At 56.4% G+C, this 25,884-nt stretch overlaps 2 protein-coding genes across 5 annotated transcripts in view; one reads left to right on the plus strand and one right to left on the minus strand.

Annotated features, from left to right (window-relative positions):
• Positions 1-423: 423 nt before the first annotated feature.
• HTR6 (5-hydroxytryptamine receptor 6) lies at positions 424-13,065 on the plus strand. 3 transcript variants are annotated; one of them, XM_053921802.2, is made up of 4 exons: positions 424-775; positions 1,392-2,224; positions 10,746-10,904; positions 11,097-13,065. In XM_053921802.2, exons 1-4 carry the CDS (start codon positions 442-444, stop codon positions 11,544-11,546), a joined length of 1,776 nt encoding a protein of 591 aa, XP_053777777.1. In that variant the 5' UTR covers positions 424-441; the 3' UTR covers positions 11,547-13,065. The 3 variants fall into 3 exon arrangements, with proteins under 3 accessions (XP_053777777.1, XP_053777778.1, XP_053777779.1); XM_053921803.2 differs by having other exon boundaries at positions 653-775; positions 1,442-2,224; XM_053921804.2 differs by having other exon boundaries at positions 728-775; positions 1,427-2,224.
• A 594-nt stretch (positions 13,066-13,659) lies between these two features.
• The window catches only part of TMCO4 (transmembrane and coiled-coil domains 4), a 77,590-nt gene continuing 65,365 nt past the window's right edge, over positions 13,660-25,884 (minus strand). The window contains exons 17-20 of one of the 2 annotated variants that reach the window (XM_053921800.2): positions 25,707-25,775; positions 25,248-25,365; positions 18,489-18,606; positions 13,660-14,810 (exon numbers count right to left, since the gene is read on the minus strand). In XM_053921800.2, the coding sequence (XP_053777775.1) occupies positions 14,400-14,810; positions 18,489-18,606; positions 25,248-25,365; positions 25,707-25,775 (716 nt within the window). In that variant the 3' untranslated portion in view covers positions 13,660-14,399. The remainder of the gene's footprint in view (positions 14,811-18,488; positions 18,607-25,247; positions 25,366-25,706; positions 25,776-25,884) is intronic. The other variant, XM_053921801.1, reaches the window with a different exon arrangement.

A 25,884-nucleotide genomic window follows, 5' to 3' on the forward strand; every position in this document is an offset into this window, starting at 1 on the left:
TCCCCCAACCTGTTCGCACCCTGTTAAACTGGGAGTGCCTGCAGACCAGGGGCTTCGTCCTTGGTGCCAGCGCGGTGGGCAAAGGGACGGTTTCTGCTGGAACGACCCTGAGGAGGGGGCCACCTGCTGTTTAAACTGAAGGTTTCATATATGATATATAATATATGGTGTGTGATATGTAATATTTTATATTACATTACATATAATGTATAGTATATGTTATGCATAATATTACATATGTTCATATGCATATGCGTGCGTGTTCACGTATGGATGTCAAGCAGTCTGCCCAGTATCTCCCAGCGCGCTCGGGCTGATAGTGCGGTGGCCCGGCTGCGGGTGGGCCGACCGGCACTGGGGGCCGTCCTGGATAAACGTGAGCCACAGCCTCCTCCTCTGAGTTCCTCCTGCGCCGTCGCCACGTGTGGGTTGGGGAGGGGTATGCGGTGCTGTGGAGGCTGTCACAGCTGGGGAGGCGACCTGCTGCAGCGGGGGCACCCGGATCGTCCCTCCACAGACCTGGGGAACCAGGCACCCCGCCTGCCTGCGAGTCCAGGGCTCGGCTCTCCCCGCCCACCTCGAGGAGGGGCGCAGGCTCCACGACGCGGGAACCACGCGCTCCTGGTAGCACCGTCGGCTCCTCTGAGCGCGCCGGCCCCTCGCCGCGCCTCCCGGGCTCCCTGGGCGCCTGCCCGGCTGGCGGCCGCCTCTTCCTCTCGCAGCCTCACGGCGCCTGCCGCAGTCACCGGCGGTGGAGCAGCGCTGAGCGCCCCAGGTACCGAGCGCCGGCAGAAGCGGGGCCCGTGACCCGGCGACCGGGTGGGGAGGGGGTGGAGGCGCGGCCGCTGCTCCTCTCTCCCCTCCAGCGGGCCCAGCATCCCCACCCCCACGCCGCAGGAGACCGCGTCCGCCCAATCCCAGAAATGCCTCTGCACCGCCTCCGAGACCTGCCTTCCCCGCGGGGGGCTTCGCTCTGGCGCATGGGTTCCATCCTGAGACCCCAAGCACTACGGCTCCGGCCCTACCTCCCCCAAACGCCCACCTGCCTCGGGGGAGCTTGTCCGGGGCCCTAGATCGCCCATTTGCCCTCTGCTCCCACCTCCCCGGGTCTTTGCCCCAGGCGGGCGTCCTCACCCTGATCTTGCCGCTCCTTCTAGGGGGGCTCCGCTCCCACCCATTTAACCTCCAAGAGTCCTCTGGCGCCCCCATCCTCCGGACTTTCCGCCCGCCACTCTGCTCCTCACCAGGCGCCCCCTCCCAAACTTCCTACCCGGTCGATCCAGGTGCCCCGCTTCCGCCCGGGGACGCCTACAAAACCCAGTCCACCGTCTTCGGGTCTCTGCCCGCTGACGTACCGCCCGTTCCTCTCTTCCCACCTGCCCTCCCCCGAGGGGGTCTGTTCTTCCCGACGACGACGCCACTCCAGCCTCCATTCCTTCAGGCCGCCCACCGTGCTCAGGATTCCTCTCGGGCCCCACGGCCTCGGCCTTGCTGTCCACACCCCGCCTCCATGGTCCCAGAGCCGGGCCCCGCGTACAACAGCACCCCCGACTGGGGCGCGGGGCTGGTGTCAGACCCAGGGGGCAGCGGCTGGGTGGCGGCCGCGCTGTGTGTGGTCATCGCGCTGACTGCAGCCGCCAACTCGCTGCTCATCGCCCTCATCTGCACGCAGCCCGCGCTGCGCAACACGTCCAACTTCTTCCTGGTGTCGCTCTTCACGTCCGACCTGATGGTGGGGCTGGTGGTGATGCCGCCGGCCATGCTGAACGCGCTGTACGGGCGCTGGGTGCTGGCGCGAGGCCTCTGCCTGCTCTGGGCCGCCTTCGACGTGATGTGCTGCAGCGCCTCCATCCTCAACCTCTGCCTCATCAGCCTGGACCGCTACCTGCTCATCCTCTCGCCGCTGCGCTACAAGCTGCGCATGACGCCGGCGCGCGCCCTGGCGCTGGTTCTGGGCGCCTGGACCCTCGCCGCGCTCGCCTCCTTCCTGCCCCTGCTGCTGGGCTGGCACGAGCTGGGCCGCGCGCGGGCCCCCGCCCCGGGCCAGTGCCGCCTGCTGGCCAGCCTGCCCTTCGTCCTCGTGGCGTCGGGCCTCACCTTCTTCCTGCCCTCGGGAGCCATTTGCTTCACCTACTGCAGGATCCTGCTGGCTGCCCGCAAGCAGGCCCTGCAGGTGGCCTCCCTCAGTACGGGCACGGCCGGCCAAGCCTTGGAGATGCTGCAGGTACCCGGGGGTACGCAGGGAGATCCGGGCTTGTGGGTTGGAGAGAAATGAGCAGCCAGAGGGTACCTAGGGGCATCCACACTTAGTGTACTGCCTGCTGGTGGCTTCCAAGTGGCCATCGCAGCTTCCGATTGTCTCCTGAACTCCAGACTCAGCGCCCCACGGTCCACAGGATAGCTTCATCAGGATGTGAGGCAGGCTTCTGGAAGTAACATGTGCTACTGGGAATTCAGGGTGTTCCAGCTCTCCCGCCTGCACCTCCCAGGTCTTCCCCATGATGGCAAAGGGCACCGCCATGGCTTCACAGGATTCCGCCTGTCGGTGCTGTCTCCTAAACATGTGCTATCCTCAATGCCCCCTTCCTCATCCAAGCCATCCTGGCTTTTAACCTGGGAGCCTTTGATAGTCTCGGGCTGGCTCCCCCACTTGCACTCCGGACCTGCTCCCACCCATTTTCTGCACAGCAGTGAGAGGAAGTAAGAAGAGTGGCATGTCACTTCCTTGCTTCAAACCCTCAGTGGCTCGCCATTGCTGTCAAGATAGAGAGGAGACTCGTGTCAGGATCTGGCTGCGGGACCCCGCCCTGCCCACCTCTCCCACTGCACCTCCTTCCCCCACCCTCTGCACCAGCCACGTGGTTCTTCTGGCTGAGCCTTGAAGGCACCAGGCCGACTTCCGAGCCAAGGTCTTTGCCCGTGCAGTTCCCTCTGCCTGGAATGCTTTCCTCCCCGGGAGCTTCGCTTGCCTGGCTTTTCAGCTCACAGATGACCTTTTCCTAGAGGCCATCCCTGACCTCTCTGCCTGCGGGCCCACACTCTTCTCCACCCAGTTGCTCTCTAGCTGAACCCTTGATTTATTTGTTCATTGATTTGTTCATTGTCTCTCACGCCACCCGAATGTAAGCTCCATGAGGACTGGGCATGTCTGGGTAGGTTTTGATCTGCACTGTGCATAGTAGGTGCTTCCTAATTACTTGTGAATGGGGTAGGTGCCCTTAGCTCAAGGCCCTGCGGTGTCTCAAGGTAGAGTACCTGCTTTAGCCACCCAGGCCATGTGATGCCCAAGTCCTATTGTCCACCTGGGGGATGGGGGTTTAGACTGACCAGGCCTGAGCCCCAAAGACTTAGGTCACAGGCCCTAAGAAAGGTCCCATCTGGGCTCTCCAGGCTCATCTTGGTGTAGCCTCAGGTGGAGGAGGCTCTTTCTTACAGGCTGCCGGGGGTGGCTCATGGGTCACCGGGTGAATGGGGAATTGACTGATATGGGCTGCAAGGCTATCACCCTGTCAGCAGTCCCCCGGAGCTGCTTGTCTGTCCCACCCTGGCACTGCAGCTGGCCATCAGCCAGGAGGGTGGGGCTTCGGGTGGGCAGGAGGTCCTGGCTGCAGGCCTGCTTTCTCCCCTATCTGTGCTCATTGGAGAACATTCTTGAGTCTCAGCAGGTAGCTGTGACCCTGGCTTGGTTCTTCAGCAGTAGGGAGAATTGCCACGGGCCATCCCTACTCTCTGGGTTCTTGTAAAGGAATGTGTCCCAAACTTCAGGCTAAAGGAACCACCTAGGGACATCTGTCTTGCTGCCTCCTCCCCCTCCCCCAACCCCCACACTCCTCAAGCCACTACATTCATATGTACTTAGCATTTTCTTTAAATCACCTCATTTACCTTTTTACTTCCATGAATTTGTTTTGGAAGAAAACTTGTCTCTTCTGGAAATGGACAATCAACATCTTTGCCGTAAATAGAAGGCGATCAAACGCAGCCTCGGTGAGGGTGCAGAGCCGGTGGTGGAGCCGGCCCAGCTCCGCTGGGGGGAGTGACGGGCCGCGCCTGCTCCCGCTCTGTTAAGTGTCAGACGGGTGTCAAAGACAAAGCAGCGTCCACAGGAGACTTCCTCAGGACGAAACCGGAGAGCTAGATGAGGCCATAAAGGGCGAAGGTTCCCACCCCGTTTCAGTCATTTCACAGGGTGTCCATTTCCTGCCTCAGGTCACCCCCCACCCACACTGTGGGGAGCTCTTCACTCGTGACCCAGGATGGGAGGAGTTGGCTGGTCCTCCTGAGGCTGGGGTGGGAGAGGTCTGCTTTCTTGGTTCCAACGGGACCCGTGACACACAGATTTTCTCACCGTGAAGCTAATTGGGTGGTACCAGGACGTAACCTGAGCTGGTGGCCTCAGAGCTGGGGCGGGCATCCCCCAGGGATGATCCCTCAGCCCTGCAGCCTTTGAGGACTCCCTGTGTGCCCGGCACAGAGCTGAGCTAACCCCCAAGCTCCCAGTGAGGAAAATACAACCACCATCTCTGTGTGACAGATGAGAAACAGATTCAGGGACAGGAGAGGTGACTTGTCCAAGGCCACACAGCTGGTTAGTGAGGTTCGAGCTCAGATGGGGCTGATGCTAAGGCCTCAGTGTGAGCATTGGACTGCCTGTGGGTGATGACATTCTCTTAAAACAGTGCTTCAGGGACATCATCCCGTGTCTCTCTGCCTCACTGCTGTGTCTTCTCAGTCTCCTCGGTTGGGTCCCCCAGCCGTGATATCTCTGGGCCTCCAACCTCGCTCACTTTCCACATTCTCTCCCTGGTGAGCTCATCTTGTCTCATGCCCTGAATACCACCTACACACTGGTGATGTCCAGCATGGGCTGCTCCCTTAGGAGGCTCCAAGCAGAACTCGGGGTTTCCAGGCCCCAGCCCTAGTCCCCCCACAGTCTCCCTCGCATCGGTGAATGGCAGCTCCATGCTTCCAGTTGCTCAGGCCAGGAACCTTGGAGGCAGCCTGGACGCCTCTCTTTTTCTCTCAATCCACAGCTAGTCTTCTCATCTCCACTTTCAGTACATGGGCAGGCTGGCCACTTCTGGTTTCCATTGCCGTCCCCCGTCCCCAGGCTGAGCCCCTTCATCTGATGCCTGGGTTATTGCAAGGCTCTCCCACTGATCTCCTGATTCCATCCTCTCTTCCTTTCCAGCTGACACAGCAACCAAAGCCATCCCCACCTCCCTTTTTTTCAGAGCCGTCCCTTTAAAATGCAGTCCTGTCGGGTTGTTCCTCTGCTCCCCTGGCCTCACATCTCCCATCATCTGGCTCTCTGCCCCTTCTGGGGATGCCTTTCCTTCCTCATGCTTTCTCTTTAATCACGCTGGCCTCTTGGCTGTTTCTTGAGCACACCAAGCACAGTCCTGCCTCAGGACCTTTGCACTTGCTGTTCCCTCTGCTTGGAGTGCCCCTTCCCTACATCTCCACATGGTTTCTCCACAACCTCCATCACTTTCTTCGGGCCTCTGCTCAGTTGCCAATCAAGAGTAGCGACTGCCTCATGTCCCTGGATCCCCTTCAGTCCTCATGTCCTGAGTTGTTCTCAGCAGCACTTAGCACCCCTGATTTGTGATACACTTTCCCATTTGTTTAACTGTTGTTTATTTCCTCCTACTAGAATGTCAGCCCTGGGAGGTGGGTGGGCCCTTGTCTCTCTGTTTACTGCCGAGTCCCAGCCCCTGCGACAGTGCCAGGCCTGGCCCCGGCGCTCAGTGCTTGTGGACGGAAGGACTGAAATGAACACAGCTCTCCACGGGCCGGCCCGCAACCCCTGTCCATGTTGCTTCCTCTCCGCCCACTCTTCAGAATCCGCTCTTGTAGCTGATGGATCCCACGCTTTTTCGTATATCAGTTTGTTTGCATGGTAACCTGTAGTGAGGACCTACTATGTGTAGGAGCTGTTCAGGGCTGTGACTGCCCTGAATAAATGGAAAGAGAAGGTCCTGCCCTCTCGGAATCTGCGTTCTAGTCGGGGAGACAGATATCGATCACAAAACCTTATCAGGATGAGGGTGATGGAGCTATAAGAGGGGTGCCTCACCCCGTGAATATTCAGAGCCTGTCATTTGCTGTGCATGTGTTTGCAAACTGAAGCCGAGAGGGCTCAGTGAGTCCTAAAACCAAATGCTGGGAGGAGCCTTCATGGGTCACTGAGGCCGGCACACTGCCTCCCAGGCGGGATGAGCCATGGGCCCCTCAAGCCAATCCCTCCCACTTCCTGGAAAGCCTCTTCTCCGGGTCTGAGTGTGGGAGTGGCCGACCCCACCACTCACTACCTGTGCTGCCAAAACCACTCTGTCCTAAGCAGGCCTCTGAGCCCTATTTTCTTCATTGCCCAGAGAATTGCCTGCGTTTTGGGATTTGCTTGCTTCTGGGGTGTTGCCTCCATTCTGGCCTCCTGGGTCCTGACCCCTTTCCTCCCACTCTAACTGGCCTCTCCCAGACCAGCATTGTCCAGCCTGGGTGTGCAGGCTCCTCACCACCTGGACCTAAAGGACCTGATGAGAACGGACAACACTGGGGCACATGGGGCCTCTTTCCTCCTGGGTTCGGCCCCATTTAGCCCTGAGCTCCCTTCCCCAAGCCAGCCGCTGGCTTCCCCAGAGGGGGAAGGAAGTGGGGCCCAGGTCCCTGAATTCTGGGCATCCGGGTAGAGAACGCCGGAGCTGAGCAGGCTTAAGCGTTTCCTCTCCCTCCACCCCCCACAGCTGCCTATTTATGTGAACAGGCTTTTAAAAAGCCACCGGTTCACTCAGTGGTTTCAGCCAGGTCTTCCCGGTCCCAGGGGCTGTGAGAAAAGAGTGTGTGTGTGGGGAGAATCATGCTTGGAACTGAGGCAGGGACTGTGGCATAGGAGGGAGTGGGATCAGAGCGAGATGCTGCCAGGGAGGGGTCGGGGGCGGGGAACAGAGAGAGACTGTGCCCGTGCCGGAATGGGGCTCATCCCTGGGAGGTTCCAGAGGGACCAGTGAAGAGCTCAGCAGGGTGGAACCCTAGCAGGTGGCCCTCCTAGCAGCTTCTGTTTTCTCTCTGTCTGCCAGGATTCCTGTGACTGGGGTCCACAGCACCCACCCCTGCGCCTCACCTTTTTCCCCTTCTCCCCACTTCTCTCCTGCAGTTCCATTTCACCCCATTCTCTTCCTCCTGCACCCTCTTATCTTCCCAACCCACTTCTCTCCCGGCAATGTCTCCTCCTGTCCCTGCTCTCCAGCTTCTCCCACCCACCCTCACCCAACTATGCATCATTCTGTCTTCACGATCCATCTTCCCTTCCCCCTCTGCCTCCTCCTCCTCAGAGGGGGAGGCTGTGATCACAGAAATATCTCCAAGGTAAAGGAGGGGGCTGACCTGGGGAGAGGTTGACTGGAGGAGCAGTGTTGAGCATAGCAGGCTTGGCTGCTGCTGGGACCGAGGTGACCTGGTGGGGCCAAGGCTGGAGCCTGTGTGTCTGGCTGGTCATAGGTTCAAATCCTGCCTCCTTCCCATCACACCCAGATGACTTCAGACGAGTCCTTCACCTCCCTCTGCCCCAGGGTTACTGCTGTTTATCACTTGAGTTTGTTTGAAGAACCAATGTGATAATATATGTACACCTGACACATCGTGGGTGCTTGACAAATGTTCCTCTCATGGTAAAAATACGGTTTGGGGGAGCTCCCCCCCTTTTAAGCCATTCTAGGGAAAATACTATCGCTGCCACCAGCATCATCATCACCACCATCAAAGAGCTAAACTGGACACTAACAGCAAAAACAACAGCAACACAGCCAACCTGAGGTTCAAACTCTGTGCTGAGCTCTGTTCGAATCACTTGCTATATGTTATTTCATTTACTTCTTACTACAATCATATGCGGTCCATGCGCTTAGGGTTGCCATTTTGCAGATGAGAAAACCGAGGCACAGAGAGGTGAAGTACCTCGCTGTAGGTCACGCAACTAGTTAACAACAGAGCCAGGGTTTGAAACCAGGCATTCTGGCTCCGGAGTTCTGCCTTGTCACCTCACACTATGATTAGATGGTTATAAAAAATTTTTAATTGCAGAGATACATTTTAAAATAAAAATTTAAATATAGAGATAAAGGGTAAGACCCCTCTGACTTCTAACCAGTCACTTTCCGCTCCCAGGGAGCCTCACTAACTTAGATTATGTCTCTCCAGTCTTTTTTCTGTGTGTTCACATGTTTTTTATGCACCTAAGGAAGTTTAGCATTTTTTGCATTTTTTAAACAAATGAAATCATGCCTCAGAGCTCTGACAAGATCAAGGTCCTCTCTCGCCTCTCCCCTGCCCCAGGGCCCAGGGCTCAGAGGGGTTCCTGTGTGGGTGGGGCCTTCTGGAGACCATGGCTCCTCCCCCCCATTGTCTGTGCCCATTGATGGCAGCAGTGGGAAGGCATGGCAGATCTTAGGAGATTCTTTGGGGGAACGGGAGACCCTCTCCCAGGCTGACCATGGTGAGGCCACAGAAGCCATGTGGAGACCACTCTAGAGGAGAGGAAACAAGGAGAGAAGGATAAAAGCGGATCCTCTCCCCCCACCCACCCCTGCCCCTCACTGCAGCATGGTGAGTCAGAGCACCTGTCCTGACGTCTGTGCCGCTTTGGGGATGCCGAGCTGCGGGCAGAAGGGCCGGCTCCTGAGGCACTAACACTCCTCCAACCTCATACACGTGCCCCTGAGCCAACATCAGGCTACCATGTATTTAGCGCTTACTCTGCGCTGGGCACCACGCAGGCATTTATTTCCCACAGCCTCACAGCGAATTCCGTAAAGCACTGTTTCTCCCTCTGGTGGGTGGGGAAACAGAGACTCTGTCAAGGTCACAGAGGGAGTAAGTGGCAGAGGCACGGTTTGCAGCCAGAGCACTGGTCTTAAAAGCCCAGCTCTTGCCTCTGCACAATGCTGCCCCGCCAGGACAGGGGAGAAAACAAGGGCTTCTCTTTGGCTGCTGTTTGGGAATTTGACCTTGATATTCATATAGCCAGACTTCACCTGGATAAACACATTGAAGGGTGGCAGTTGAAGTTTGCTTCATCTCTCCCCTCCGGCCCAATGCCATTCCAGAATTAGACCCCTGATCCTGTAGAAAGACAGAATGGAACAGGTGTTTCAGCACCATGGACAACAACAAAGTCTGGCTGCTCTGAGGAGGCGGGGAGAGAAAAGCAGGGCTGGAAGGAGGCGGGGCCCTGCATCGGAGGGCGGTGTCGGAGGCGGGGTTCCAGTTTTGTGCTAATGTAATGGAGCTGGCACATCTTGGTTTGGTCTCTTCCGCCCCCTTTCCATCTGCGACGGTTGCCTGGGAATCTGGTTCCCCTCCTGCCTCCTGTGACTTTAATCTCTATACCCAACCAGTCACTGGCTGCCTCGTGAACGGAGCTGGGCTCTCAAGCAGTTTAGGAAACGTTGGGCAGAATCAGAATTCCCAACTTTCAAAGCCCAGGTGTGCTCCACTGAACACACTCACCCTTTGCACAGTTCAATGAAGTGTGCACACCCCTGCACACTGATATTTACTTAAATTGTGACTATATGTGGGTCCCACTTTGTGTAAATCTTATGTGTGAAAATCCAAATTGTTTACAACATATGATTTAGAAGAGGACTTCACGGACCCCCAGGGGTTCACAGACGGACTTCCAGATGGTTTCAGAATTCTCTGGATGTGTGCAATTTTTTTAGTGAGTGTGTGTGTAAAAACAGGTAAGCCTTAGGTTTTCAGAGGAGCAGTGTAGATTCTGATTCTCAGTGGGCTCATGGGGTTGAAAAAGTTATGGGAACTTCTGGGCTGAAAGATCGTCCAGCTGAGGGAGACTTTTCCTGTTTCGGGTCTGTGGGCCGCCAGTGCGCAAAGTCAAATTCTAACTTCCTCATGCCCGTGTCTCAGGCTGCTGGGGAGCAGCTCCTTTCTCCCCCCTCCCTTCTCTACTCCTGCTCTTGAAGTCTCTGTCTGGGAATGGAGACGTCTGCCAGTCCACACATAATTTGAGTTGTGAAATGCCAAGCTCACTAGCACCCCTAGTAATTTGCAGTAGATTCATTGTAAATGAAATTTGTTCTGTGCACACGTTTTCAAAAAAGCACCTTATTTTGTGGAGCCTGAGGGTCAGAGTGCAAGGAAAACTGTTACTCCAAAGTACGGAGAGAACCCATTTGCAAGAGATTGCCAAGCCCGGCACAGTGCCGAAGCCTCTTTTGTCAAATGCTATTCAGTTGCAACTGGTTCTTGCCGCGCCAAAGGCTTTGGGAGGTGCGGGGGCTCACGGTTGTGCGCTGGCCAATGCCGTCGTCGTCCTGTGGGTGGAGGGTGGATCTTTTGAAGTGATTAGTGCTCTGGGCAGTGTGGCCGCCTCACTGCAGTGCCTAGAGCTCCTCGCGACATGTTGCACCAGGGTCAGGGCTCAGGCTGGGGCAAAGGCTGGCTCGGTGTGGTGCAGGCCTGAGGCTCAGTTTGAGACCTTGGTCATATAGGGCTCAGTCTACGGTAGGCGGCAGGGATCCGTCTGGGCCCAGGATCAGGGCTTGGTCTGGAGTCAGGGTCAGGCCTCAGGTTAGGACTGCAGTTGGGGCTCAAAGATTGGGGTGCAGTTTATTGCTGGTACTAGGGTTCTGTCTAGCATTAGGGTCGTGGCTCAGCCTGCAGGTGGGGTCAGGGCCGGACAGGGGCTCTTTCTCAGCTGAGTCATGTGGCCTTCCTTTCCGCAGGTGCCCAGGACCCCACGCCCAGGGGTGGAGTCGGCTGACAGCAGGCACTTGGCCACCAAGCACAGCAGGAAGGCCTTGAAGGCCAGCCTGACCCTAGGCATCCTGCTGGGCATGTTCTTTGTGACCTGGCTGCCCTTCTTTGTGGCCAACATAGCCCAGGTAAGGCCACCGCAGGGGGCAGATGCATCCAGGCCTTGCTGGGGAGGCCCCCGAGCTCCTCGCCAAACCAGGCACGGGGAGGGGGCACAGTGGGCTGCCTCTCGTGGTGTGTTTGTGTGTGTCTGTGCCGGCTGGGTGGGGTGGTCTGTGTTCCTGCCCTGGAACCAGGTGTGATGCGCCCCTTCCCTCCAGGCCGTGTGCGACTGCATCTCCCCAGGCCTCTTCGATGTCCTCACGTGGCTGGGTTACTGTAACAGCACCATGAACCCCATCATCTACCCACTCTTCATGAGGGACTTCAAGCGGGCCCTGGGCAGGCTCCTGCCATGTCCCCACTGCCCCCAGGAGCACCGGGCCAGCCTGGCCTCCCCCTCCATGCGAACCTCCCACAGCGGCGCCCGGCCAGGCCTGAGCCTGCAGCACGTTCTGCCCCTCCCCCTGCCCCCCGACTCTGACCCTGACTCCGACTCAGGCTCAGGAGGCTCTTCAGGCCTGCAGCTCACGGCCCAGCTGCTGCTACCGGGGGAGGCCAGCCAGGACCCCCCGCCGCCTGCCAGGACTCCTGCCACGGTCAACTTCTTCAGCATCGATCCTGCGGAGCCCAAGCTGCGGCTGCATCCGCTCGGTACCCCCACAAACTGATCCAGGCTTGTAGTTGGTCAGCAGGGAGCTGGACTGAATGGAACCAAGTCCCTAAGGCCTTGGGCCAGCTCTCAGCTGAGGCCAGGAGACTGCGGGCCTCTTGGGCGCCCTCTGAACTCCAGTGGGGTGCACTGAATCAGCCCTCACTCCCTCAAGGTCCTCCACCTATGGAAGCCTATAACTGGCTTCCACAGTCTTCTCCAGGATGCTGCGTTGCCGATCACAACTTGTGGCTGTGTGTAGAGGATGGTTGGGGGGCTCTGGGTGGGGGCGGGGGCCTCTGGGTTCAGGTTAGGATGAAGACAGTCTCCTTTGCACACTCCGTCAGCTCACAGGGGAGGGAGGCCTCCGTCTGCAGAGGTGGGTCAGTGCAGGGCTGAATCCCTCGCTCCTCTGAGTGTAGTTCACGAGCTGCCGGATCAGCAGGGCCCCTGGGGGTTCATTGAAAATGCACACCTCTGCCTCCACCCGGACCTGCGGAGTCAGAACCTACAGGTTGACAAGGTCTCCTGGGACATGTGTGCGGCGCCTCACAGTTTGAGGTATGTTGGCTTAGTTGATCTTCAGCCCTGAGGATGGTTTGCTGGACAGTTTTTGGGACCAGCAGCCCCTTGGATGTGGGTGGCCTCACCAGAAACCCCTGAGGCTGGGAGACCAGCAGGCCTAAATTTGAATCTCTGCCCCACTAACCTATAAGCTCTGGCACAGGTGCTCGACCTTTCTGAGCCTGTTACTCCGCGTACAAAATGGGGTCATGATGTCTCCCGGCCTCATGGGGTTTCACGAGAATCGGGGCAGTGCCCATAGGACGCCTGGCACACGGCATGTGGCCGGCAGGTGGCACCTGCTGTTGTTATTGCTCCTGGCCATTCAGCACCCTGGCCTCTGGGGAAAACAGCGGGAAACAAGGGCCATTTGTTCCCACTGTTTTTATCCATCTTCCTCCTCTTCTTCAGCCCCGTACCAGCTCCCAGGGTACCACACCACCTCTCCTGGGGCAAAGGGGTGACTGGTGATTTCTTGCTCATCACCTGGGATGGGTGTTCCTCTGCCCTGGGCTTCCTAGGACCTAGAAGGGAACCAGCTGATGGGGATGGAACCATCCCCTTTCCCTACCTCCTTCTGGCCTTTCCTGGGTCAGTGAGGGAAGGGGGAGTGGTGGCCACTCAGGCCGGTAGAGCTGGAGAGGAGCTGTCCCTGGCGTCACCTGATGTAGGCAGGTGAACCCTGTTATGGGGGCCTGGCTTTTTTTTGTGGGGGCAGGACTCAATTCCTACACATTACCCGCTGCAGGTTCCTTCTCAAGCTGAGGTTTTCCTTACCCCCCACTTGCACTAAGTTCCATCAACCTGAACTCCCAGGGGTCTTCCGAGGTGGCCTGGCGCCCTCCTTGGTGCTGATTCAACTCAACTCCACCCTGGCTGCGGGCCACAGGGGGACCACGGTGCTTGTTGGGGCTTCCCCTCTGCCGGGGGCCTGCTCCAGTGGACGCTCAATAAACACAGGCTGAAGGCAGCAACTGCAGTGTGGACTGGATCCGCCTGAGGGGCACTCGGGCTGCTGGCGAGGCAGCTGGGGATGTGGGAGGAGACCCTGGGCACAGGTGTTTTGGGTTCTCCTTCAGACTCTGCCCCTAATTTGCTTTGGGACCTCAGCAAATCATTTTCCCTCTCCGGGTCCTCAGTTTTCCATGGGTGACATAAGCTGTTTGGATTAATAGCAGCAAGAGTTCTGTAAGTATCTGTGAAATGAACAAATACACATGACCCCGAGGGCCAGTGCAGCTTCAACACCCTAACTTCCCCTGTCTCTCCTCCTCCCCACTTGTCAGTACTGTCCCTGCCGGGGCCTTGGTTTCCCCTCCCGTACAAGGGGCGGGGGATTATCTCTGGTCCTGTCATTCGGGGACAGTGGGAGGAACAAAGGGGAAATGTCTCAGAGATGCAGGTACAGGGCTAAGAGCTGGGCTCTGACGGCCGACGGACGAGTTGGAGATGGCCCAGCTGTGTGATCTGGAGCAGATTACCTGACCTGCCTGGGCGTCAGTACCTGCAGGTGTGAAAGGAACGTAACAACAGGGAGACGATCCCTGTAAGTGCTCTGTGAGCTCTACGGTGAACACCCAGTAAGTGGTAGCCATTATTCTTTTTTATTTTCATCATCACCTCTGCTCCTGCTACAGGAGATCCTCCCCCCATACAACCCATTATTGCTACCAGGGCCAGCTCCCACCTGTACTGCAGGCAGACTCAGCATTGACCGCCGTGCTGTCACAATTACATCCAGGGCCGCCGCGCAGCACACCTTTGGGGGGGCGCCCTGCACATCACGTCTGTGTGGCTGATGCCCCTGCGGGTGTGCAGTGCACAGCCCGCATGGCCATAAGTGACTGATCCGATCGGAACTCCCAGAGCAGGGAGTGAGCTGCCCCCTCCCTGCTGGAACCTGTGGGCTGATGGACAGCCCTGGAGTGGACGGGAGAGCAGGCAGACACCTGGCTTGCCTGAGGCCGAGGGAGAATGGCGGGTGGGAGCTTCAGGCCCTGGAGAGGCCCCCGACCTCCTGATGGACAGCCAGACATCACAGCTGTGACCCCCCAGGCCGTAGTCCTGGGCTCTCAGCTGTGCTTGGTTGATTCCACAGGGCTCTGGCTTCGCTTCCCCAGGGAGGGTCTGTCACCTCCCTACAAGTCTCCCTGCTGTCAACTCCATGCTTTTTAATCTCAGAGCCTTAAGTCTAGGAAGGGCACTGGTGGAAGTTCTTCAGAGATCCTGTGGGGAGCCTGGTGGCGGGGACAAGAGAGCAGCGAGGCCTATGGAAATCTGGGAAGACACTTCAAGTCCCCTTTTGGGGTCAATCCAGCCCCTTGGGGCAGGGCCTCTGAACCTCGCTGGCACAGCTGGGGCAGCCCAGTGGGTTGGGGTCCACGCCGTGGCTGCACGTCTGGAGGCTCTCAGCGGGGCAGGCAGCAGTGGGAAGGGAGGCCCCTTCGGACTGGTCCAGCCCCGTTGGCACCTGGGCTTGGCTGGGGTCAGCGGATGTGGGCACTCTGGAGGGGTCTCCAGGTGCAGGACCCTGGCTTTGCCCATCCTGATCGGTGGTCTTATCTGCTGAGGAGAGGGCTGCTGCCTGGCGAGGTTCCTCTTGGGGAAGGCTGCCTGGGGCCAGCAGAAGCCCCTTTTCATCCCAGCCTGGCTTGGTGTGGATGCCCACAGCCTTCAGGATGGCGTCCATCTGCTTGGCATAGTCCAAGTGGCCGCTGACCTGCAGGGGAACAGTGAGTGCGGGCCAAGGTGGGTAGGCAGAACCCCACCCTCCCCAGGGCCCCAAGCTAAGCTCCTGGGCCTCACCCTCTCCCTCGGTCACCAAGGCCCTGACTCCCTCCCGCTCTTCATGACTGACATGCAGAGTGGGGTGGGAAGCCTCTAGGTTCAAGGCTGCTCTGGAACTCATTCGGGAAAGACGAAGGAAGTTCCTCTATAGAATCTGGGACGTCTGGGGGCGGGAAGGAATCTCCTGATGGTGGGAGTGGAGGTTCTCATTCTGCCTGCAGCTTTGGGTCTCAGCAGAAGGACTCTGCTGCTCACCAGCTCGGGGGCCTTGGGCCAGCCTCTGGCTTCCGCTGGCCTCACTTAGCTGCAACATGGGGACAGTAGTGCAGCTACAGGAGAGGGCTGCCGTGAGGTCGCAGCAAAGCCCTCAAACCGGAAATAGTGCCGTGGCACAGACTGCAAGGTACCTTCTACACTTCACTCTCCCCCTTTTCCTTAGTCATAAGAACTTTGACTTAACAGCTGGGTACTTTTTTCTCCTGCAGCAAAGTGAGGCATTGTGACAAGTTCTGGCCAATGAGATGAAGGGGCAGTGTTATGTGGTGCTCCCTGGAAGTCTCCTTAAAAGGGAAAGTGCTCTTCTTTTTCCCTATTTCCTCTTTCCTGCTGGCTGGAATTCAGATACAATGGCCAGAACTTGAGTAGCCATTCTGGGCCATGAGTTGGCCCACTAAGGTCCACTTGCTGGCTTGCAAAGCAGCAAGACAGGGGGAATTTTGGCCCCTGAAGAGGGTGGAGCCGCTATACCAGCCCTGAACTGCCCATCCTGGCCTTTTCTTACACGACAACATTAACTCTTGTTTGTTGAAGCCGCTTCAGCTCGGCCTCTGTTATACGGACTTGAATCTTCACTAAGACAAGGGTCCAGAACTCAGAAGTGTCTACCCTCTTCCTCAGAGAATCCAGACACCCCCATTTTTGTGTCGGGATGTGCCAGTGGGTGACAAGTAGAAGTGCAATTAGAATGCTGGATGCCTAACCGTGGTAATGGACAATGCTCAACGCCTAGGGGGTCCTTAGCACGTTGCAGAAAATGAACCTATTGGGTATACTCCTTGACGGGGGTCGGCTGCTAACTGTAGATGGAGAAATTGAGCCATGGAGAAGTAAAGTAAGTGACTTGCCCAAGGTCACACAGCTAGGACGGGTCAGAACTGAGATCCGAATCAGCTCTATCCTCTTCCCAGAAAATCGGAGAGTGAGAGGAAATTTTAAAAATCATCTGCATTTTATAGATGAGGAAAGTGAAGCCCAGAGAGGGGCGGTGGTTTGCTTAAGACACACAGCACGTGAAGTGCAAGGTCATGAGCTACGCTTGTGCTGAGGCCGCTTAGCTCAGATGTGCTCCCGGCCATGGAGCCTCATGCTTTTCCAGCCGGTCTAGGGGTCAGAAGTGAGCCCAAGACACAGCATTCCTTCAAGGCTGAAGAGGAAGGATTTTGCTTACAAAGAAGACAGGAAAACACCAGGAGGCAAGTGTGAGGAATCTTAGGAAACAACACACAGGCTTGGCTGGTAACATCTGCATTTCCATGTGATCACACTGGGTTATGCAAACGATTTTTCAAGAACACAGGAAGAGAGTTCCCTGTACAGTTTTGTTATTGTCTCATAACCAGAACCTGCCTACTTCTTGTTCTTTTCTTTCCCAACGCTTTTAAACGGTGCTCGGCGACAAGGCATGCATGTACACACACCCTGGGTTCAGGGTGGGGGTCAGGGTGGGGCAGCTCCCTTCCACGGGCGTTTTGAGTGGCTGTGTGGCATGAGAAAGAAGCTAAGTTTGGGATCTGAGAAAAGGGGGTTTGGTTCTGTGTTTTTCTAATAACTGGGCGGGTCCCTACAATGTCCAGAAGCCCAGCTTCCCCAGCTTTCTCTGTAAAATGAAGATGGCTCCCTTGGTAAGTTCTAGAAGCCAGTTGGCATTTCCTTTGAGACCTGAAGAGTTCAAGACCCTGGGCTGGGTCTCTGCCCCCAGAAGCCTCATGAGTTGGGCCCCTGGAGTGGCAGGGTTCCCTGCCCACTGCAACGCAGTCCCCACACTAGGAGGCAGCCTGGCCTTTGTCTGCTTCATTCACCCTGAGACGCCCCTGCCTGGGGCAGGGCCAGCCCCTCACTCGCTCCTGGCTCAGGCTTGTCCTCAGACCAGGAGCCACCTCAGACCACGTTGGGGGCATTTGGGGAGGGTGGCTGACCTCTGAGGTGATTCACAAAGGGCCCAGCCCCTGGCAGGAAAAGGCAGGCCCTGCAGGTCTCTGCCCCAGGGCGGGGCAGCCAGGGCTTCCTCTAAAAGCAGTAATGAAACTCTTTCTCCAGCAACCTCTCCTCCAGCAAGAATTTTCAAGGAAAAACAGGAGGGAGGCACAAAGGCAATGCTAATTACTCTAATTACCCCAAAGAGGAAAGCACTGCTTTTTGTGATGTTCTCCTAATATGATAAGGAGCTATTATTAGGCAAGAACTGCGAAGCTGCCATCAAGGCAGGCGGAGGAGGGATGTCCCAGAAGCCCTGGTCCAAAGGGCAGAACCGAAGGCGGTGGCAGGAGAGGAGGGAGCTAGTATTAAATGAGGGCCTACTATGCGCCAAGCACCTCACATGCGCTGTCCTGGAAAGTAGGTGATTTCCCCATGAGAAAAACAGGCACAGAGAGGTTAAGTAACTGGCCCAAGGTCACACAGCCAGTACACCAGTACACCAGCAGCCAAGACAGGATTCTAGGCCAGGCCTCCCTGGTGCCAAAGGCTGTGCCCACCCTAATATATCCCATTCAGAGGCTTCGTGGGCAGAAGTTGGATCTTGTGAGGGCTTGTGGCATTTAAAGGGAATTTTCATTTAAAAGGAACTTTCAGCTGTTCCTCCTTCTGGCAGAGGGAGACTCTTGGGATGGTGAGGCACAAAGTCACTTCTCTTCTTCCCCACTTCAGGATAAGGGGCCCTTAAATAGGACAGAGACCCCTGGACACGCGTCAGGAAGCACCGCTGGATCCTGTGGTCCCTGGTCGGTCTCATTACCCAGCTTCCCTCGCTCCCACGTTCCCCGCTCTGCGACCCACAGTGGCACAGCCAGGCCTTCAGGAGCTTCTGCTGTGGTCTGGCCTGACTCCCACCCCCGCCCCCACATTCTCTAGTTACATCTGGGGAAACAGACTGTCCTGACTAGTCATCTGGGGGCGAGGGGAGTTGGGGTGGGGACACTGGGAAGAGGAGTGGGGGAGGGAGGAGAGGGGACTGGGGCAGTAATGTAGGGGCCAGAGCATGGGCTCTGGGGGTTCAAGTGCAGGCTACTAGTCGGTAGTTGTGTGATAGAGACTTTTCTAAGCCTCAGTTTCCTAATCTGCAATACGGGGGTAATAAGGCCTGCCCAGAGGCTGCGTGAGGGTTAGTGGTAATTCGGGTAAAGGGCTCGGTGACAAACCCATGGCACAGGGATGGGGCTGTAGATAGGAGTCACCTCTTCCCAGCAAATGCTGTGATCTCCCTCCTCCAGGGTGGAATGGGCCAGGGCTAGTGTCCCTGGGGCAGGGGCTTGCTGGGCTGATTAATGAAGTCCCCGCCCCTACCCCCACCCCACAAACGCAGAGCCCTGGGGGGCCAGGCGCCGGTACTCACGATGGAGGACAGGTCCACGTTCTCCACCCTCCTGTCCTGCAGCAGCACGGGCTGCAGGCCGGCGACGTGCAGCTGCACCGAGGACGTGCGGTACACGAAGCTCAGCAGCCAGTCTCCCCTGCGGGCACAGAGCGGGCGGACATCAGCCTCGGGAGCCCCAGGACAAGGGTGGGCCTGCCTGGCCCTGGGAAGTCTGGTGCGACTGGTGCTTTTGTGGGAAACCAGGGCCCTGACTGCACCATGGGGTGGGAGCGGCAGGGACCCTCGGGAGTGCTGCCCGGGACATGGGAGCTCCACACAGGGGTCTGCTCTGCTCCCCGCTGGGTCCCCAGAGCCGAGAACAGTGCCTGACGTGCAATAGGTGGGGTTCTAGTGAACGGATGAATGAATGAGGAAGCTGGACGAAGGTCTCGACAAGTCCGCGTGTGGAGCAGGAGAGCTGCTCTCAGCTCAGCGGGGTCCCAGTTCCCTGGGGGGCCGGTCTCAGGCTCCCCAGGAAGGAGAGAAAGGCAGCAGGCTCCTTCTGGGGCAGAGGACCATTGAAACTGGGGGCCACCATGCTCTTCGGGGTGGTACTCTAGGTCTAGTCCCCACATCGTCTACAAGCTGAGAGCTATGGTCTCCCTGCCCTTGGCCATCTCAATAGGAGTGAGGATGGCCACCTGGCAGGTCACATCCCTGGGAGTGCTCCTCTACTTTCATGGGTGCTGTGAACCCCATTCCCTGCACCCACACACCCCAGTCAAACACACCCCTATACCATTGAGAGAAAATAACCCTGGACCCTCTGCTGCCTGTTCCTTCAGCGGCAAGAGCGCTGTCAGTGGAGGATGTGGTCTGAGGTCTGCGGGACAGCTGTCCTTCTCGAGCCCTTGAGCTTTGCCCTGGGGTTAAGCTGGGCCGGCCCTGAGCCATGCACTTGACCTCACACTCAGCAAACCCACGCGTGTGAGTGCTCCTGTCCTCCCCTCTGCATCCGGGACTGAAGTCCAACTTAGTGCATCCATTTGTCTTCTATTTAGACCAATTCCACGCTGGTGTGCGTGCAACTTAGTCCAGTGTTTTTGTGTGCTTGTTTGAAAGGGCCGTCCTTCACTGCAGGGCGGGGGGAGATGGCTGAGAGTCCCCCAGCTGTCTGGAGTCCAGGGTGTGGTGGGCTCTCCAGGCTCCCTCTGTGGCCTCTGACCACATGGGGCCTGTGTGGTTCCCACTCAGGAAGCCCTTAGGAGGACTGGCCCAGTGTTGAGGGGCCCACTACCAGCCCTGCTGGGGCCCCAACTAAGCTTGTCAGCCCCCGACTCCTCCTCCACCGTCACTGACCTGCTCCTCAAGTAGAAACCAGCAGTGCAGTGTCTCGGGCACCCTTCCCTGTGGCCAACTTCCTGGAGCCTTGCTGATTCTCACCACCCCTTCCTCTCTATACCCAGCCCTCTGCTCCAGCCCTGAGGTCCAGTACCCAGCCCCCCACAGACCAATGCCATGGCCTCTGCCCTGTTCGCTCTGTGCTGGCCTCTCCTCCTCTGAGCCACCATGGCCTTCCTTAAACACTCATCTGACCATGACCCCCACTGTCTGCAGGCTTCCTCTTCTAGAATATTCCTCAGCTCTCTCCAGACAGCAATGCTTGCCATCTTAATGTCAATGATAATCTTAATCAAGCACTGTCTCTAACAAGGGTGGCAAAGCGGGGAAGGAGGGAGATTGACTCAAGTTTTTTCGCTGAACTAATCGTCAGACGCACGTGCATCGAATGCTGAGTAAGAGAGTGGTCCGTGAATGTTTCTGATGTAGGCGGTTACAAAGGAGCCAAGTCAGAATCACTCCTTCGCAAACATTTGTCTCAATTATGACGACACTCTACTTAAGGTGTAAATCGCACTCACACACATTTAGGGGCGGAACAGGGACACACATAAGAAGGTTCCGTATCCTCTAAACTGTGCTGGGCAAACCACAGGGCTTTTACTGGCACTCGAGACCCTTCACCTGCCTCTCTTGCCGGCGTGGGCCACGTGGAGCCAGGTCCAAGTCCCGCCTTGTCAGTTACTGGCTGTGTGACCCTGGGCAAACTGCCTGACCCCGCTGGGCCTCAGTCTCCTCTCGGGCTGGGTGGAGAGTGTCCAGAGCCGGTGTGCCATGTACGCAGGGCTCCCACGTGGGCACTTAGGAAGCATCTGGCACCATTCCACCTCCCCCTCTGGGCCTTCGCGTGCGGGTGGCCCTTCTGCTTGGCCTAGTCTTCTAGTCTCTGATGGGCTTCTGCCCATCCTTTCAAAATTCAGCTTGGACGTCACCTCCCCCAGGAACTGGCCCTGAGGCCCTCCCGCTGATATTATTCTCCCTTTGCCCCTCAGGTGCCCAGAACATGCTCCTTTAGTGATGTTTGTCACATGTCTTCTATGCGTCTAGTCCTGGCTCTTTTCCTCCAGGCAGGACTGTGCCTCAGTCCCGTATCCTGCATCCTGGGCTGCATTGGGAACTCCCTAGGGTAGGACCAGCAAGCCACGCCTGTGGCCCTCCAGGTGATGCTGATGCAGGAATCTCACAGCTGAATCCTCGATTTGCCCTCACGTGGCATGCTGAACAGCGCTCCTTGGCTACTCACAGGCCTGGAGCCACTTGCAGGCAGGGGTCCTCCCTGCTTCTCCTCCTACCATCATCTCCTGCCCATACGGTACCTACAGCAGAGACCATGGGGAGCCCCTTGGGGGGCTCAGGATAAAACCCTCTCATTGTGGAGTGAGATGGGTCTGCCTGATGTCACTTCCTGGCTCTGCTGTGTGATGTTGGTCAAGCACCTGACCCTCTCTGAACTTCAGTTTCTTCACGGTACCAACACGGAGCAGTACCACCTGCTGGCCAGCTTCCAGGGTGTTCACGAAAGCCCAAGTAAGAGAAGGAATTTGCATAGAGCTTTATGAAGGCACATTATAAATTTATAAGTGCACATAGTTGGGTAGTGTTGGCCCGAAGCTCCCCCCACCCCCTCACCCCACATTTAAGCAGGCTCACGGCAACTATAATGCCTTCGGGAGCTAAGAATACAAATGTCTGGTGCTTAATTTACCAAGAAACTACAGTTATGGTTTTGGTCTGTTCCTTTCCTCTTCTTTCCTTCTCCCTCCTCCTCCTCCCTTCTCTCGCTAGAGAAATGGCCCAGGATTTCACAAAATAATTGAAAAGCAAGCTTTTATTAGCCTCAAGTTCTCAATAGAACAGATGGGTTTAATAAGGGCTTGTTGGTCTCATACTGCACACATGCAATTTTAATCCCGTCCTTGCTGTTCATGGAAGGCACCGAAAAGCCACGTGCTGTGTGGATGTGTCCGGTAGCAGCACTTCTAGCTGCTATCGCGTAGTGCCAGCCCTCTCCCTCAACAATCTCTCTTACCTTTCCTAGAACCGTGTGCAGAAGGGAGTGCGATCCCATTCCACAGGCAGGGAGACTGAGACTCAGGGTTGTTTGTCCAAAGCCACCACTCAGTAGGAGAATGGTGGAGCCGATTTTTTATCCACATCTGAGGATATATATTTGTTGATTTGGGAGAGCGGGAGAGACAAACACTGGCTGGCGGCCTCCCATGTGTGCCCTGACCAGGGATCAAACTCGCATCCTAGGTACGTGCCCTGACTGGGAATTGAACCCGCAACCTTTTTGGTGTCTGGGACAAGGCTCCACCCAACTAAGCCACCTGGCCAGGGCAGTGGAGCCAAAATTTTTACTGAGGATGGGGCGCCATCAAAGGTTGGTCCGTTCTTTTTCTTTTATTATTTTTTAAACTATCCTTACTTAAAAAGTCAAATTAAAGTCTCTTTCATGCCGTACTTCCAGTGCCTGTCCGTTCCTGGGGTGGGTGGGGCGCCGTTATCAGTCTCTGCCGGTCTCTGGGCCTCCCGGTGCACCCTCAGATGGGCAGGCACGTACACGCACGCACAGACATTTCCCCCGACAAATGGGATCGCAGTACACACGGTGGTGCTCACTTTTTCTCCCCTGAACTAGCCCCCTGTTTACGGTCATTTAGGTTGTTTTCATTTTTAAATTGTAAATAAAGCTGCAACTACCCACTTTTTACAGCCTTCTCTGTGCACATGTGCATCTAGTATAATCCGGACCTTAGAAGTCAAAGTTGGGGGCGGGGGTCAGAAAATTGGCACACTGAGAGTTTTGAATTTTGATTCTGTCAACTGTCCTCCAAAAGGGACTTACTAACTCCAGCTGCCGCCCACAGCGGTGAATGATGGACGGCGCTCGCTTCTCCACATCGTCGCCAACACGAAACGTCCTCGTTTCTAAGTGTTCGATAACCTCATGCGTGCGTGCTCAACCATAGCTTACTGACTTTAACCTTCATTTATTTCATTAACGATGCAGCTGGGCCTCTTTCCAAACGTTTATTGACTATGTGTATTTACTCTGTGGGCTTGTGTGTCGATATCCTTTGGCCATTTTCTTACGTATATATTTTTCTTGCTGATTTGCACGAGCTCCACACACGCTACGGCTCCTTGTCTTTTGTTTCTCTGCTCTGTTTACCACGCCCTGATTGTAAAAGCTCGGCCAGGAGTGCGTGCGATGGAGACATGCAATGGGGTGCTTTGCGGCCTGCTTGATGCCCTCTGCTGATAGCCGGAAACCGCCTTTACCTCTAGCTCCGCAGAACACAGCTACTCCTGTGGGCTCAGTACTCAAATGACAAAGACTTCCCAACCTATTCCAACTTTGGGTCCTGGTCCTGCTTTAGGATGGTTGCCCTTTGATCAAATTTAAAGGTAATTGGCTTTTTGACGTGACCTCTCTGAGCCCCCATTTCCTCACGTTTAAGACTGGATTCCTAACACCAACACCGTGGGGTTCTGGGAGGGTCAAAGGAGGTAATTATAACAAAGACAGGGTCCGGCAGGTGGGAAGAGTCTAATCCTTGTTATGTCCTCCCCCCCTCCATTGCTTCATGACGGCACTTTTAGGTTTTTAAAGATAAGTGTCTGTTTCCACGTGTCCCTTCACCTAGACAGAAGCATCTCTCATGTGCCCACGTCTGTGTTCCCATGTCCAGCATCAGGTCCCGGGCACAGTGTGTGGGATGATCCTGAGTTGCCCCAACCTCAGGGTGGAGCCCCTTCCTCCTGCCACCCTGAAATGTATTCCCTCGCCTTGGGAATCCGGTGTCTCCTCTTTCTCTACACTTCGCCTTTCAAGTGCTCTCACGGGTCCCTCCAGCTTTAGCTGAAACTGATGAGCCCACTGGTCCTTGCTGTGGTTCTAATTCCTCTGCGTTCTAAGGTGTGCTTCCAACTGCCTTCTGGAAACTTCCCCAGTGAGTCCTACCTCCTTATTTTTTTTTTAATTGTAATTTTAGAAGTTGTGTTAATGGAGCTGGCCACCTCCCACCAACACTCCAGAGTCATTTTTCCCTCCCTTTTCCTTTTTGCCCCTACAACTAGACACCTGACCTTACTGCTTCTTAAACTTCAAACTTGTCCTTTGGACCTGGGCTGGGAATGTCAGCTTCTCTGCTGACGCAGTCAGTACTCCGCGCTTTTGTGGCAATGACCTTGAAATATGGGTCCCCTATCCAAAATCTTCAGGGGCCTGTTGATTTCAGGATTCAGAATAATGGTTTAGGTTTCAGGAAGATAATCTGGCTTGTAGCCTGGGTATCAGGTAATACCCCCGCAAGGCTTGCAGTGGGGCCCCCAAGCCCAGTGGGAGAAAGACGCAAAGCCTAGACATCGCTCTCATCAGCTCAGGGCCAGTTTATCCCTAAACACTTGCACCATTCCTGGGGAGGAGCCGGCTTTCCTGCCTGCTTTCCCCACCGAACGCTAGGTTCTGTGGGGCTGTGCTTGGTGCCTATTGCAGCCCCAGTGCGGTGCTCAGCACGAGGTTGGTGCTCACTCAGAGGCTGTTGAATGAATATGCCAAGTGGCTGCTGCTGCTGCTGGTGAACAGTAACATCATCTGCACGTACTTAACACGTGTGACTCTATTAATCATTTTACCATCGTTGAAATCCGGTGGGGAATCACGAGTAGCATCCCTCCTTCACTGATGGAGAAACTGAGGCCAGCACAGGGGCCCAGCTCTGTGTGATCCCAAATTGTGAGCTCTTAAACTGTAACCCTGTTCTGCTTCATTTGGGGGCCGATGAGCCTGGGTACCTTCTCAGGCCCATCTCCTGAGGTCTCAGTGGTGGATGTCATCTCTCTTCTTCCCTCAAGTCTGGGGCACAGCCTTGGCCGCAGCCCCTTGAGTTCCCTCAAACCCCAAGCCCAGTGCCTCCTTTCCAGTCCCCAGCTGTCAGCCATGGCAGGCCCCCACCTGTAGCCAGAGATGTTTCGCAGGGTGTGGGTACAGGCTCCCCCACGGTTGTCAGCCTCCGGTTCTATCACCTGGCCTTGCCCTGCAGCCATGCTCTGGGGCCTCAGCCTCCCCCTTCCCTGTTCCTGCCAAATGAGCACATTTTTGCTCCTGTGGACATTGGAGGACCTCCCACTTGAGGCCTAATCTTTGTTTTCCAGTCTTTGTCCCATTTACCCATGTCCCCCTCCCCAGATCATGGTGACAACCTGTCTCTCCTGTAGGCTGGTCTCAGGCCTGACGCTGAGAGACTGATATTCACCCTAGGGGGATGGAAGCTTCCCAGTTCAGAACACTAACAGGCCAGTGCCCCCTGGTCCCTGTGTCCCCAGCACAGGGCCCGGGCATGGTAGCTGCTCAGTAAGTGTCACCTCCCACTGGCTTGGGTTTGAACAGACCTGCAGTAGCCGTTGATGATTCTCCCGGACACCACCTTCCGGAAAGGCTCCCAGTGCTTGGCTTCTCCTTCCACAGGAGCACCCAGCAGGACAACGTCCTCGATGATCCCTTGGCAATCTGGTGAGAGACCCAGAAAAGGCCGTCAGTGTCCCTAGCTACAGTGGTGGAGGAGATGGATGTCTCACGCACTCAAGCACACACATGCACTCACACGCTCACACACACATCCATGCACACATTCATGCATACGCCCATGTGCGCACAGTAACAGGGGCTTCCACTTCCTGAGTTCCAGGCCCTGGGTGAAGTCCCTCACGTACCTGAGCTATTCCTGCAAAGCACCATTCTCCCAACTTTAGAGTTAAGGAAAACCAAAGACATTTTGAAGATCACATGGCTAGTAAGTGACAAAGCCTGAGTTGGGACCCAGGTTTACTCCCACCATTCATGAGGCTCACCGCTGGCCATGGACTTGGATGGGACGCCTTCCCTTAGAAGGACTGACGGGCCCTGGCTCATCACACCACCTAGTGGGAGACACCACAGCTTTCCTTGGCAACTGTCCCCTGGGGCCCGTGCAGCATGGCAGGAAGGTGGGAGTGAAGAGGGGACAGGTGACGAGGTCTCGGGACAGGG

This window comes from Desmodus rotundus, chromosome 3 (genome assembly GCF_022682495.2).
Source record: "Desmodus rotundus isolate HL8 chromosome 3, HLdesRot8A.1, whole genome shotgun sequence".
NCBI classification, from domain to species: domain Eukaryota; kingdom Metazoa; phylum Chordata; class Mammalia; order Chiroptera; family Phyllostomidae; genus Desmodus; species Desmodus rotundus.